The sequence below is a fragment of the Hermetia illucens genome, chromosome 3, assembly GCF_905115235.1.
Source record: "Hermetia illucens chromosome 3, iHerIll2.2.curated.20191125, whole genome shotgun sequence".
NCBI lineage: Eukaryota > Metazoa > Arthropoda > Insecta > Diptera > Stratiomyidae > Hermetia > Hermetia illucens.
The window spans coordinates 13,180,702-13,194,722 of record NC_051851.1 but is presented as its reverse complement, the minus strand read 5'-3'; the positions used below and the strand labels follow the sequence as shown (position 1 = coordinate 13,194,722).

General features: G+C 46.1%; 1 protein-coding gene across 1 annotated transcript; it reads right to left on the bottom strand.

Annotated features, from left to right (window-relative positions):
- Positions 1 to 11,784, bottom strand: LOC119652735 (alpha-2-macroglobulin receptor-associated protein). The gene is made up of 5 exons (XM_038057032.1): positions 11,467 to 11,784; positions 11,185 to 11,400; positions 10,914 to 11,121; positions 376 to 743; positions 1 to 306 (listed from the first exon to the last, which is right to left on the bottom strand). The coding sequence occupies exons 1-5, from the start codon at positions 11,671 to 11,673 to the stop codon at positions 175 to 177; spliced, it is 1,131 nt and encodes a 376-aa protein (XP_037912960.1). The 5' UTR covers positions 11,674 to 11,784; the 3' UTR covers positions 1 to 174.
- Positions 11,785 to 14,021: the final 2,237 nt, after the last annotated feature.

Here is a 14,021-nt window from a genome sequence, read left to right as displayed (position 1 = left end):
TATTGCAATATGATATTCATTTACTCCATAAAAAATGTACAAATTTTCGCACTTAATATCTAGTATTTGAGTTTAATGGAAGGTTCAACACAACCGCTGCAACAACAATGATGATTAATGGGGACTTGATGCCAAAAAATGAGTTAGAAAAAAAAACAAAATTCAAATCATCTTTTATAATTCAGTGTGCTGCTTGAAAATCCTTTCTTCAATTGTGTCATGTAACTTTGCAACTTTTTTCGTTTGCTTATGTATATGTTCCTCAAGTTCTTCGAAGCGGTTTGATTTATCCTTATCTTTCGAACCCTGAAAACAAGTAGGAGAAAAATAAGCGTTGAAACCATTGCGATCATTCTCACCCAAGTAAAATGTTACCTTGTACTTCTCGCGGTGCAAAGCATGTTCTGCGTGTAAATTACGCAATTTCAACAGGCGCGACTCATAGTGATGTAACTCAGATTTGATCGAGCTAAGTTCATCCGGAGTGAAGTTGCTATTTAAGGCCACTCGCCATAGACCTTGTACTTTGGGTTCTATGAAGTCTCTGCTATTTGGACCTCGGGCAGTCAAACGATCCAATCGCTCATAGCTGTCTTTAATTTTGTGGTGATGGTCCCGAAGTTTATTTATATTTTCGCGGAACTGATGATGTTTCGATCCAGCACCTCTATCTACTTCGTTCTCTGATTCTTCCATGTTTGCTATTTCATTAAAGCGATCCAATTCCTCTTCGTCGATTGCATCTATAGGGTAAAGGGGAACCATTGAAACTGAATAATTTGAAACTCAAATAACACCTTTAGAAAATCTCAAAAATATTTTGAAGAATTTTAAGGAATTTATGGTATCGATTGACCGATGACAGGTGTGACGCAAACGAACTCCGATACCGAAGATGCTGCATCTGTATCGAAAGTAAGGGGTTTGTCCGGTGATTAAATGTACAGATGATCTCAGCGCGCAGCAGATATCATGGACCTTTCGGTCCCAGTCGCGCTGATCGGGAGAGACGTAAACTCGAATGGGAGCTGTTAGGGATCGGTCAACCCATTCGGAGGCATTCTCCTGGGAAGAATACAGAGTGGTGAGCAGGTGTTTAATGCCCTTTTGCTTCATCACCCGAATGAAATGAGCGGAATGGAATTGTAACCCGTTGTCCATCAACACCGATGCAGGAGTGCCAAAGACACTAAAGGTCCGATCCACTAGAAATCGATTTACAACCTCAGTCACGAAACGCCGAATCGGCTCTACGAAAATGAATATCGCAAACTGATCAAGCACGACGGTAGCTCCGACGTTTACCGACATACTTCGTGGATACGGACCAATAAGGTTGATGAACAGCTTCTGAAGCGGCCTATCGGGGAGTGGAGTGGAACCCATAGCAGGGCGAGGCGTTTGATTGGGCGGCTTCGCGGTCTTGCACGTACTACAATTGTCCACATATGACTTCACTTGTTGAGCAATACGAGGCCAATAGTACACGCTTTTTAGACGATGTAAGGTCTTAGCAAACCCTCATCAACTCACCTAGAAACCAAATTTTCCAACTTGAAGTTTCCTGGCGAGCATTTCCCGAACTGTGTTCTCTTCTTTTGTAGATGTACTTGTCGACCACACGCAGAGTCGGAAGTTGATGAGAATTGTCCTGGATTGGGGGGTCGAGTTCAATGGTGTCCGCGTCACTGAGCGTTGACATCTTCAAGGCATCAGTACCATGAACGCGAGACAGAATGTCAGGAACGACCTGAAACCTTGAAGCTTCAACGCCCATCATGCAAGACGACCACTTAAATCACTTTAGCTCAGTCAGCCATTTAAGGGAAGCGTGATCAGTGACCACTTCAAATTCATGTCCCTCCACGTAGGCCGGAACTTCCTAATGGCCTGCACGGCAGACAGGCTGCTCCCTGCTCCCTCACCGTATAATTGCGTTGTGCAGCGTTAAGTTTCTGCGACATGAAAGCAAAAGGAACCTCGTTTCCTTCAGGTTTTACTTGGAGAACCGCGCCTATGCCGTCCTTGCTGGCGTCACAATGTATAGAAAACGGTTTGGTGCAATTTGCATTATGCAGCACCGGAGCGGAAATAAGCGCCATCTTCAGTTAATGAAGCGCCTATCATCGATCCATTCAACTCGCCAACCCTTGCATAGCATATTGGTCGAAGTTCCAGATGACCCTACGGTACCAGCCGCAGACATCCAAGAAACGACGCAATTGTCTCACTGACTTCGGTAGCGAAAATTCCACTCCAATAGCCTTTATTTTGTCAGGGTCCGTGCGAACTACTCCATGCCCGATGATATGCTCCATGTATTTCACCTCCTTCCGGGCGAAATAGCTCTTCTCCCAATTTATAGTTAAACCCGCGCTCTTCAGATGAACAGCAACCTATTGAAGAATGAGAGTATGGTCCTCGAAAGTCTCAGATACGACCAGCAAATCATCCAGACAGACGAACACTTGATTCCTGATGAGCTTCCTGATACCAAATATGATACGGGAGCCAGTGTCTAGGTGTTCATATGTCTCCTCCTCCTCATCGAATAATCCGAGTTGAGTGTTGCAGTCAGTTTTATAAAGTTATCGTTGAAAGACACTATAGACTTGTCAGATTCAGACGGACTACAGACATTAAATGCATCCCCGGAATCATCGAGGGAACTAAGTCTGGCGATACAGAGGGATTATGGACATGGTAAATTCGGAAATTAATGGGTACAGCCTCTCCTATGTTCTGGGACTGCCACTAGCTTGACGATGGGAAAGCACTGGTAGTAGGGTGCTCCGACAATGCCCGTTTTTTGGTGCATGACACATATTCCAGCGAAGACCAGGCTCTCGACAGTTCCAGCACAATGGAGCAAGTATCATAGCCTCCAGCTGGTTACCATCCTATTCGACGCTCGAATGTGAAAATTCCGAATCGCTGGAGACCTCGTTTACGATGGGTTTGAGACCGGGATGAAAGGAGGGATGGAGTGAAGAGTTCGGTCTCCGAGAAGTTCCAAACCGTTCCCTGCAAATCTATTGCCTGTCCAGGAACTCCAGTTCTCTAGCTGCCTGACGAAGCTGCGCTACGATGCTAAGATACTGTCTGAGCAAAGCTCATCCCTTCGTTGGAAAGGGGCGTGCATAGGCGCTCCTCCAGCTGTAGAATGGCCTGGAGATACTTGTCGAAAGGCTTGCCCTCCCTTGCTCATGAGCCACCGGATATCTCCATCGGAGGCAGACTGACCGAACCGCTAGAGCAATTGGTCGCACAGCAGATTCCGGGGCAGAGAACCAACCTCCGCCGAAAATACCATTCTAGTTCAAGTCCTGCCAACAAAAAAAGGAAATGGCCGACTCAGGGAGTGGAAGTGCTCTCCTAGGGTATCTTCCATCAGCATTGCCACCTGGTCCAGGAAACTGCCTATCGGCATTGAGTCAGAAACTCCCGAGAACTTCGGGCCCAATCCGGACACTATCTTACTTACACGGTCGTCCGGGTAATTGCCTCTTCTGGAGAATCTGTTCAGGTCGGTGGTTGGTTTACCACCCGAATTCGCAGATGGCAAATGCGATGCTCCAGCTCGAGATGTAGAGGTTTTTCGGTACGACCGGGGACCCGACAACTCCTCATTGGATACGGTCGCTGAAAAGCAAACCGTGCAGTATTCCAATGGGAACCTAAGTTCCCGGATCTCCTCTCGTAGCCGTCTGCTGGACGAGCGCAGCGGATCTGTCAGAGTGTTGGTTACGTCCGGTGTTTATTTGCCGACAGGGAATGAGGGGCATTTTTACGGAAGCGTTGGATGGTAAATTCGCTGAAAACGCGGCTCTGGCTCCCTTTGCAATCTATTGTCGAGCGGCCATTTGCCCTATAGGAATTTTGGGAACAGCTTCAGCCGGTTATAACTCCACCTCCTCATACTTCTCAAACTGTAGGCAGACAGAGGTTTCCTTAAAGCCATATCGAGATAGTAAAATTTGATTCACAATTTCGTAATAGAGAACACAACAAAAAAAAATTAATGTTAAAATTAACGGTATTTATGCTCCTTCTCAACTCGGAGAAAACGTCAGTCCTCATAAACAAAATCTCCCATGAAGAAAGTCGACGACCATCTGCCGACCAAGTAGATTAGTTAGCCCAAAGTTTTTTAGGAAAACAAAAGGATAGGGTTGGAAAGCTTTAAGTTTGTGAGGAATCTAATCAGAATTGCAGACCTAAGCCACTCCCAGACTAGGGATGAAGTGACGACACGGTCATCCTCCCAACTTCAACTAGTCCGGTCGAAACTCAAGGCCAAGATCAAAACTAGGCACCCACAAAGTCAACAAAACGCGTCAATGAACTTTAATTGAGTCAATAATTTGAGCTAACTCCTCGGTAAACATTTAAAAGGTGTAGCTCCTGAATTCCGGATTGACAAAGTACTTCTTTAAATATCCTCCACTCAGGCACCTTGGCAATAGTTTCAGCCGACTATGCAGATGAATCCGCTGAAGAGCCCTGTTTTGAGCGTCAAGCTCGAGCTTACAAGATGATGTTCACCTAGTGTACAATATCCTCAATCGTTTAGGCATCCGAATATTGGCAAGCGAAGGAAGCTCTGATCTTAATATTAACAAGCCCAGTGGATTTAAACTCTAAAAGATAGCGGGAATGCCAAGTTTCGGGCCCCACGTTGGGTGCCAGCTCTGTTACTATGCTACAATATCTAGTCGCCAAAGGAACATAACACTGAACAGCGCAAAATGCCCCTCTTCTGCTTTACCAACCCAATGCGGCAGCCATGTTGCGCGACAACAGAGCAGTCACCACGATAAATGTCCTTTCTGTGGCCGAAGCTTGACGAATTTCAAATCTGAACATTCAAGCCTCGAAAGGGGCCAAAAAAAATTATATCGACGTAATCGTATCATATCCGGTGAAGCTTCTCCTCTAGTGGGTGGAATGGCTAGTCATCGTAACATGCGGACACGGACTGTTCTTCCAAGCAGAAGAGAAATGATTTTGGCCCTCAATACACTCAAACGGACGCTTGGGTCTCCTCGCAGAATTACTTGTCGCTACACCTGCAGTTACTGCAGATCAGCTGCTTTCAGTTACTCGGAAACATTGCGAATCCGAGACCTTTCCCAGTGAATGGAAGAAGGGGATGATCGTTAAGATTCCAAAAAAGGGCACCGGTTTTGAGCGTGAAAATTGAAGGGACATCTGCGTGAACCGCAAAGATAATAGTTAAAATAGTCCTGGAACGCATCAAAGAACACTTCGAAGTCTTGACCGACAGTTAAATCCTTGAGGGTTTTACGTGAGCACCTGTCTTGCGACTTAATCCCACGGTCTTCTTAAGACACGGATTGGTTTTGTGACCACAATCAAAGCCCCGCTGAGACAAACAACAACGGTACCAGTCTATACCAAGGGAATGGCTTAGCATTCATATTGGTGGATGCAAGACATATCTAAATCTCTACCAAACTAAGGAATACGGCACCCGTGTTGAAACGCAACACCACGCCGAGGCCCGAAGGTCTCTTTTCGCTTGAGCATAACCACAACCCCCATGAAGTTCCCACTAGGGGGCCAACGGCAAATAACCGAGCTGTACTCACATACAACGGGAGTTCACCCGAAGTATGAGAGTCCAGGAGCTATCTCGGTTCCCATGTTACCAGTATATCCCTGGTAAGGTTTCGTGACCAATTTGCCACTTCAGATGAGTCCCCGTGCAGACTCGGGTCTGATCGCCCTAACTATGCCTTTGGAGCATTCGCCTACTGCATCACGGCCTGCAAGCCAAAGTGGGTACAGCGTCTCCCGGTGCCACCACTATGGAGGTTCTCCTCGGCCACTTGGTTTTGGTTTGGCCGACAGGGTTGCCGTCCCGTCTTCCTCACCGCCACCTCTGAGCATCAGTCTTGACCGACAGACAGGAGGAGCATTTTGAAACGGTGCGCAGAGTTTAGATCTCTGCTGCCACTTCTCTTCATCGATTTCAAGAAAGCTTCCAATAGCGTGAACAGGGAGTTTGTCTGGAATTTATTTATTTATTTAATTAACGGACAACAAACAGAGAGAATTCCAATTAATTATTGTCCTCAGGAGGAGGAGAAAGCAAAAAACTTATCCTACGTTTAAAACTACTTAAAGTAGGGAAGTTAAAAGGACCAAGCTATTTTGCATTATAATTTCGGCAAAGCCTGGGAATCGGGGAATGAAAATAGACTTCGAGCTCCGCGAAGGGCACATTGAAAATATCTGCGTTACGTGTGTTATAAGACGCAGGACGGCAGGTGATCTCGTCAGCGGCGGAGCAGTCCATCAGGCCCGAGGAAAGTTTAAAGAATGCGCATAGATCCAGATAGGATCTACGCTGTTGATAGGAAGGGAAGGTTTAGAAAGTGGAGGCGGGAGGGGTAACCCACACGAGGGAAGCTTTTCTTAAAGAAGAGAGAACGGGTGAATTTACGTTGCACATTTTCAAGGGTAAGACAATCACAGTTACGAGTGGGTGACCAGATCACGGAGCAATACTCGAGGGTATTCCTCACAAGGGAATTGAAGAGAGCTAAGGAGGGTTGGATGGAGTCAAAATCAGAGGAGGAGCGAAAAATAAAGCCTGACAATGACATCGAGGCAATGGGTGTCAAAGCGGAGCTTATTGTCGAAAGTGACTCCGAGGTCTTGGGTGGAATTTAAGCAGGATAAGGAATGTCCGTTAAGCGAGTAGGAGAAAGAAGTGGGTGAGGATTTTAGGGAGTAGCACATAGAGTGACACTTTCTGAGACGTTTAGCGCTAAACCATTAGTCGAGCACCAACGAACCAGAGTGTCCAGGTTATTCTAAAGGGAAATACAGTCCATAGGTGACGATATAGCGGAAAACAGCTTAAGGTCGTCTGCACAGAGCAAACAGGGACAAGTAAGGAGGGGAGGAAGGTCGTTAATAAAAAATAAAAATAGCAAAGGACGCAGAATAGACCCCTGTGGAACGTCAGAAGAGGGGGAGAAGGAGCGGGAAGTACAGCCGTCAAAAGAGACGCGGCAGGATCGGTTGGAAAGGTAAGAGGCAAGCCATAAAACAAGTGGTATGGGAACGTTTAGGGCCGAGAGTTTGGATAGAAGTATCTTGTGGTTTACAGTGTCGAAGGCTTTCGCGAAGTCAGTGTAAATGGTATGCACTTCTTGTCGTGAATTTAGACATTTGGCGACAAAGTTGGTAAAGTCAAGCAGGTTGGAGGCAGTGGACCTACGTTTAACGAAGCCGTGTTGTTCTTTCACTATGTGTTGGCCAAAGTGGGCGGACAACCAGTCGCTGACATATCTTTCCAGGATTTTGGAACAGGAGGAGAGGAGGGAAATGGGACGGTAATTCTCGGCAAGCGAACGATCGCCACTTTTGTGAATGGGGATAATGAGAGCCTCTTTCCACAAGCTGGGAAAATGATTCTCTTCAAGGCTTTTGTTGAAAATAAGAGATAGGGGAAGGGAGATGAACTTACCAGTTTTGATCAAAAAGAGGTTTGGAAGACCATCGTAGCCAGGTCCGACCTTGGCATCAAGTTCGCCAATGAGGTATTCGACAAGGATAAGAGTAAGAAGGGTAATGGTAGGCGATGCGGGCAGGCTACATCTACTATCGGGAGGGATTCGGAGGAAGGAGGAGGAACATAGACTGACGAAAAGAAGCTGCAGAGTAAATCACAAGATCGTTGGGGGGAGTTAGCAGAGAAGCCAGAGAATTTAATGGACGGAGGGGGTAACTGGGCGGGGCAGCGGGAGTTGCGAATGTGGGACCAGAAAGGTTTCAGATTTCCGCGCTTTAGTGAGTCTTCCACGCTGGACAAATATTCGTGTCTGGACTTACGTATTAAAGATTTGACCGAGGAACGAAGGGATTTGAAAAAAACTAAGTCAGCAACGTTTCTAGAAGACAAGAACTTCTTTCTCGCAGTCTGTTTTTGACGTAGTTTTTTGTGAATTTCAGTGGTGAACTAGACGGGGTAAGAGCGTAAGCACTTAGGAGAGGAGGAAACGTAACAAGGAAGAAGATCAGATAAAATGGTATAGAAAGTGTTGAGTGCTTGGTCACATGTAAATGAAGAGAGCAGGGGGACCCAATTGATTGACGCCAGGGCTGAGTTCAGACCTTCGACGTTCGCCTTACGAAAGTTGAACTTGGTAGGCTTGCGAGCGACAGGAGAGTGGAGTCGGGATATCTGAACATCGAACTCGAGAGTAGGATGATGGGCGTCAGGGGCAACGTAAGACGGAGCATGAAGGGATTGGGAAAGATAACGTACAGTTAGGTTAGAGAAGGATAGAGGAAGGGAAGGGTGGGTCGAGTTATTAGGGAGGGAGGGAAGGCCAGGTGTAACGGGTCAGGAGAGCATAGGAAGATTAAAGTCACCACAGAGGATGAAAGGAAGTGAGGGAAACAAAACGGTTAGGGCTTCTGATAATCTGTCGAAGAAATCCTCGTACAGAGAAGGCGGGCTTAGGCAGGGAAAATATACACACGATATGATAAAGGGACATACGTTTGGCGGAAGGACACGTATGGTAACGGAATCGTAGGAGGAGGAGGAGGAGGAAAAGATGATTTCGGCACGGAGAGGGGGCTTAACAGCTATTAGGGCACCTCCGCCAGTTGTCTTGCCAAGCGCAACGCAGTCTCTGTCACAACGAAAGACAGAGTAACCTTTGAGGAGCTCAGAATCTAAAATCCTGTCATCTAGCCAGGTTTCAGAAATGCTGATGACATGATGTTGGAATGCTAAGGAAGACAGTTTGAAATCCGACAGCTTGGTCCTTAGACCCCTTACATTTTGATAAAATAGCGTATAGTTATTGGTATCATTCAAGTTCGGCGAGGCAGGCGGGCGGGCCCGAAATTTTCACAAATCTTAGACCTCTGATAAGGCTTAACGAAGACCCCCTGTAGCCAAAAGGAGGATTGGACGATAGCATCGAAGTCATGGGGATATGTCACTTTGAAGGAAGCTATCACTCGGTCAGGAGAGCCATCCTTCGTCAGCTTCACACAGGAAAGAGGTGACAAAGTTGAGTTGCTTTTGCTTCTGATATAGGCCAGAATTTCGTCGGGCGTAGTGGAGTACGCTAGCCTTGACACGAACAGCTGTTTCGGTGGCAAGGCGACGTTCAATTGGGGGCCGCTCGGACGACATGAGGTCGGAAGGGCCTGTGGTTCAGCGGTGGCGGGCGTCGATGATACACAGGAGGAAGCGTGCGGTGGTGCTAATGTAGCGACTGTAGGATAAACGCCAGAACTTCGTAGCGCATCCGATGTTGCGTAGGGAACTTGTCCCTCGGATGGAGGATTTTTCAGTAGGCTAGCGGACGTCATTGGGTTGATACCATCTTTTATGGACACACTGGAATTAAGCGAGGCAGATAGAGGCAGAGAATTAGAATTAGTCGACCGGGGCGACTTAGGTATGGCGCCAGTTTTGTTGGCTGCAGTCGCCGGCGAGGTATAAACAGAGCCAGTCAGCGGCATCTCAGGAGCTGAGACTACGCTGGTGCTCGATAAAGCAGCAGCTTGCGGGGGCAGAATTGTCGGCGATTTATGAAACTGCAAGTTGAATCGATGCCAAAGTCGCCGTGTGTTGATGCAGCAGCTGAATTGCATCCGATAGCGTGGTACCGCAGCATGCGTTACAACGATAGGTAACGTTAGGGGAAAATTTAGCCCGAATATCTATAAACGCTCTACGCAGGAGGGGCATTCCGCAGAAACTAATAGCTATTATCAGAGCGACATATTGTGGTGCAAAATGGTAAACCTCTAGGCAAAATCTCGAAGGATTTTCAGTTTGAAAACAGAGTCCACTATGGACATCTTTCCTCAAACACCTCGATTACGTTGGTGACATATGTTTGCTCTCTCACAGGGTCATGGAACTCTGCCAAATGGTTCTGGAAAGAGACAAGTAGATTTGAACCGAAAATATACAAACGACGGGTCATCGCACTCTCCCTATTAGCGTTAAACTTTCGTAAACACCTCGTACGCACTGCGATTGGAAGGCAAATGTGGCAGTGGTTAGGTCACACATTAAGAAGGACGGCAATTGCATTGGTGGCTCCCACATGCAGTGGAATCTATTCTCCCAAAGTGGCCGACGGGTGGGTCGTCCCAAGGGCACATGGCATAGAACAGTAGAGGAGTGCGGGCGTCTCGGGAAATCGTGGGGGGAGCTGAAACGTATTTCAGGTAACCGTGAACGATGGCGTGTAACTGTGGGAGGCGCCCTATACCTAACCAAAGTATGTCTCGTTCTTCGAATGTCCCCCGCAAGCGTGTTGCAAAACCCAATAGCATGAACGCAATAAAAGCGGTCACAAACCTAACCTCAGTAGACCTTTCCGAATTTTTACATCATTTTTTAGATGTTGCCTCCTCATCCAAGCCAGGTGTCCTTTTGTATAATCAGAAATAGTATGTTTTCCCACTCCAACTAGGGATATTACCATGGAGATATGCACCAAGCACAAATACAACCCCCGTGGCAATATCTTCGTTCTACGTTCTTAGAAACGCTTATAATCAATTACCAAATATGCAAAAAATATCAGAAACCCCGAGCTTGCGCAAGACATGCTGCTATTTAAAGGAACCGGCAAAAATGTTTGTCAAAGACAGGACGCCATCGAAGACAAAGAAGTCAGCGAATGACCACGTGTTGCTCTTTAAATGGAAGCAGCTTGTTCTACTGAGAAGCTTGGCTTTGGAAGGCAATCCATCACCCAGCTATGTTTCTGCACACGATCCGGCACCATTTTAGTATCTGAATAGCTGTACTTATAGCGAAATCCACAAACGTGTTGTCCGACATCAACGAAATTTAGGACGTGCTGAAAAATGACTCCTACATGGCGGAAAGTACTCACTTTGATGATAGTCATTAGCAGTCTCCCCGACAGTTTCCAGGAGATTATAATACATATCGATCTTGTCCTGGTGATGTTGGAATTCTTCCTTCAAAGCTTTCAATTCGTCGGGGGTAAATCCAGCCACCTCGGCCTTTTCCCACAACCGATTCAATTTCTTGTCTTTGAACATGCTTTTGTTCAGGTGCGTGTCGGTATAATGGGACCTCTACAAAACGGAGAATCGAATGAAAACATGATATTTTCCGGGTTTTCCCCTAAGAACTCTTACTCTGTATTCCTTCGTCTTGGCGGGGTCTTGAGTATCATCGAAATGTTCAAGGAGGTCGTAAGTGCTCATTATTCCAATTAACTTCTTCCTCAGTTCTGCCTCCTTCAGACCGTCCTTATCTTTGTGCTGCGAGCTCAGTTGCTTCCACTGGATTTCTTCTTTGTCGTGAATTTTCAAATCCATGTAGAGGGATTTGAGCTTGGGTTCCGTTAGTCTCTAGAGAAATATTGAATTGTTCAGATTTACTCATTCGAGGTAACATTGGTTCCTGGGAAAACTCACATGTACAGCTTTGGACCACACGAGATTCAACTTGGCCATTCGGAACGGACGCTGCAATTCCCGCAATTCGGGGTCATATTTCTCGGTCGTGAATTGTTCCGGCTTTCTGTTCGCTTCCGCCGAATATTTATTCTTTGGCTTCTTGTCCCCCAAACATGGATGGATGATGCACAAATATATTATTAAAACTACACTTATTTTAGCCATTTAGATGGATTTTTCTAGCATTTACACAGGATGAAACTTGACAATTTTAGAATACAACAACAATGGGAAATGAGATGGTTCTGCTGGAAGATTTTCCGTGGAGATTTTCTGAACAGCTGATTCAATTAGAACTCGTCAAGTGCCATCTATCCACGAGAATTTAACGGGGATACTCCATACTCGAATCATGATAGGGTATTGGGTTCGGGTGCAGAGCAATTCACCGGCTGTGAAGCCAATCGGAATGAACCTAAGAGAAATGTTTGGATTTAAGAGCATCTTTTATGATGGTAAGTAGCCAGTCTACAGTTCTGGTGAAAAGTGTTCAAAAAGGATTAAACCTAATAATCAGGCCAATTAGTGCGAATCCTATCCCTAAGAAGGGGGGCTCGGGCGATCTCAAAGATATGAGGCCTATCTCTCTTCTTTCCAATATTGAAAAAATCTTCGAACGTATCCTACTAAGTCACCTCAATAGACACTACTCCAGTATCATTCCACTTAATCAAATCGGCTTCGAAACCTCAGATCCACCGAACAGGCAATCATGCACCTGCAAGATCATATCCTCAATCAACTGGAAAACAGGCATTGCACCGTAGCTTGCGCCTTAGATCTCGAAAAGGCATTTGATTAAGTTTGGAAAAAGGGATAGCTCTACAAACTAATTCAGTCCAGTGACGACACCATCCTATATGCGAGTAGTATCAGGCCCATACTAGCTTCCCTCTCTTTCAATCTCCTAATCAATAGGGTCATTGCTTATTTTAACCGGTGGGCCCTTACCGTTAACTCCCTTAAGTCTGGAGTTATTTGCTTCAGAAACCCCAGTGGGAAGTGCCACTGGCGCACAGTGCCAGAAAGCAAAAACTTGCATTTACGCATCGCCAACCGCACACTCAAGCCGAAATCGAACATTAAATACCTGGGAATCTCCCTCAACAACAAACTTAAATCCAACCCTCACGTCAGATCTGCTATTGCCAATGCCTCTAAGACCTCAGCTGCCTTAAAAAACCTCCTCTCTTACCGGGCCCTGTTCCCTGCCACCAAAACCCTTTCATACAAAACTCTTATTCGTTCAATCCTGACCTACAATTTCCCAGCGTGGGTTACCATGTCACCGAACGTAGCAGAAGCCTCCAACGCTTTGAAAGGAGGATACTTAGGAAATGCACATACAAAAGGCCAAACCTAAAATTTCACGAAAACTCTCTCCTGTACGACCTTTCCGGGGTTTGCCCCATAATTCCACACATGATCAAGTCGTCGCGCGTCAGACTGAAAAAGTGACTGTCCCACCCTAATCCGCTGATAAAAAATCTCGCTAAATGCAATGCATTGTTATGCGAGCAGAGGTACTGCGTGCAAGGGCTGGCTCTTCTCTCGGACAGGACCCCTCCTTCCTTCATCCCCTCCTTTTATCAAAGCTCCTTCCCAGGCTTTTACAGAGGCTAACCGCGTAAGCCCAATGTTCCGGCAGTCAATCCTCGTGCAGGTATAGATCACCTTTTATTATTTTTCTTTACTTAGTCCAGATTAAGACAATAGATACTAATTAGCCTGTACAATATGTAATACCTCCAAGCGTTAACTTCTTCCATAAATTAAGGTTCCTCCTTCTATCAATTAGGCTCCACAATACATGCCCCGCAATCCCACAGCCCTCTGCATTCCTCCCGCCTTGGGTCACTGTCCTTGCACAGGTCCAAATCGAGTAAAAGGTAGCCCTTTCTCAGACTGCTACCATCATAGAGAAAGGATTGCGCTTTACTCCAAATTCCTCGATCAATCTTGTCCACCGGTGCCTAAAAACTCCCTTTTTCCCGTTTTCAAGTACGGAGTACTCCTTAAGAAGTTATATCCTCTCAAAGCGGAGTTTTTGATAATATCATGGCAAAGTTTCAATTTTAACCTTTGGACTGTGAGGAAGAAAGGATGTGAAGAGTTTGTATAAGAAGAGAAAGCTCCCCCTTTTCTAACGCGTTAAAGGATTGTGGTGGTCATCCTCCCAGGCAATTGCCTGATAGGGTTCAATTTTAAACCTCCTCCACGCAGGGAAAAGAGGGGAATGAATGAAAAATGGTTGGTTCCTCTAATGATACGAACAAGGTAAAGTATGATTTGCTACTCCCAACCCTGGATGGGGGAGGGGGCAAAGAGGTAAGATGTAAGAGAGACAAAAAGTTCCCCCTTTTCTATCCTCACACAAAATCCGTAGTAGTCATTATTCCTTAAGAAGTTACAGCCTTACCCCTTCGCATTTAAGGGAGGATGAATGCCAAAATTTTTCAATGGGGTTTGAGTGAGATGATCTCCCGCACCTCCATACATACCCTCCTTTCCCC

Excerpts from the sequence above, each read along its gene's own strand:
- LOC119652735 (XM_038057032.1), bottom strand. The coding sequence starts at position 11,673 with ATGGCTAAAATAAGTGTAGTTTTAATAATATATTTGTGCATCATCCAT. Across the intron at positions 11,401-11,466 it reads TGTGGTCCAAAGCTGTACAT|AGACTAACGGAACCCAAGCT; the intron begins GTGAGTTTTCCC and ends ATATTTCTCTAG. Across the intron at positions 11,122-11,184 it reads CCAAGACGAAGGAATACAGA|AGGTCCCATTATACCGACAC; the intron begins GTAAGAGTTCTT and ends TCCGTTTTGTAG.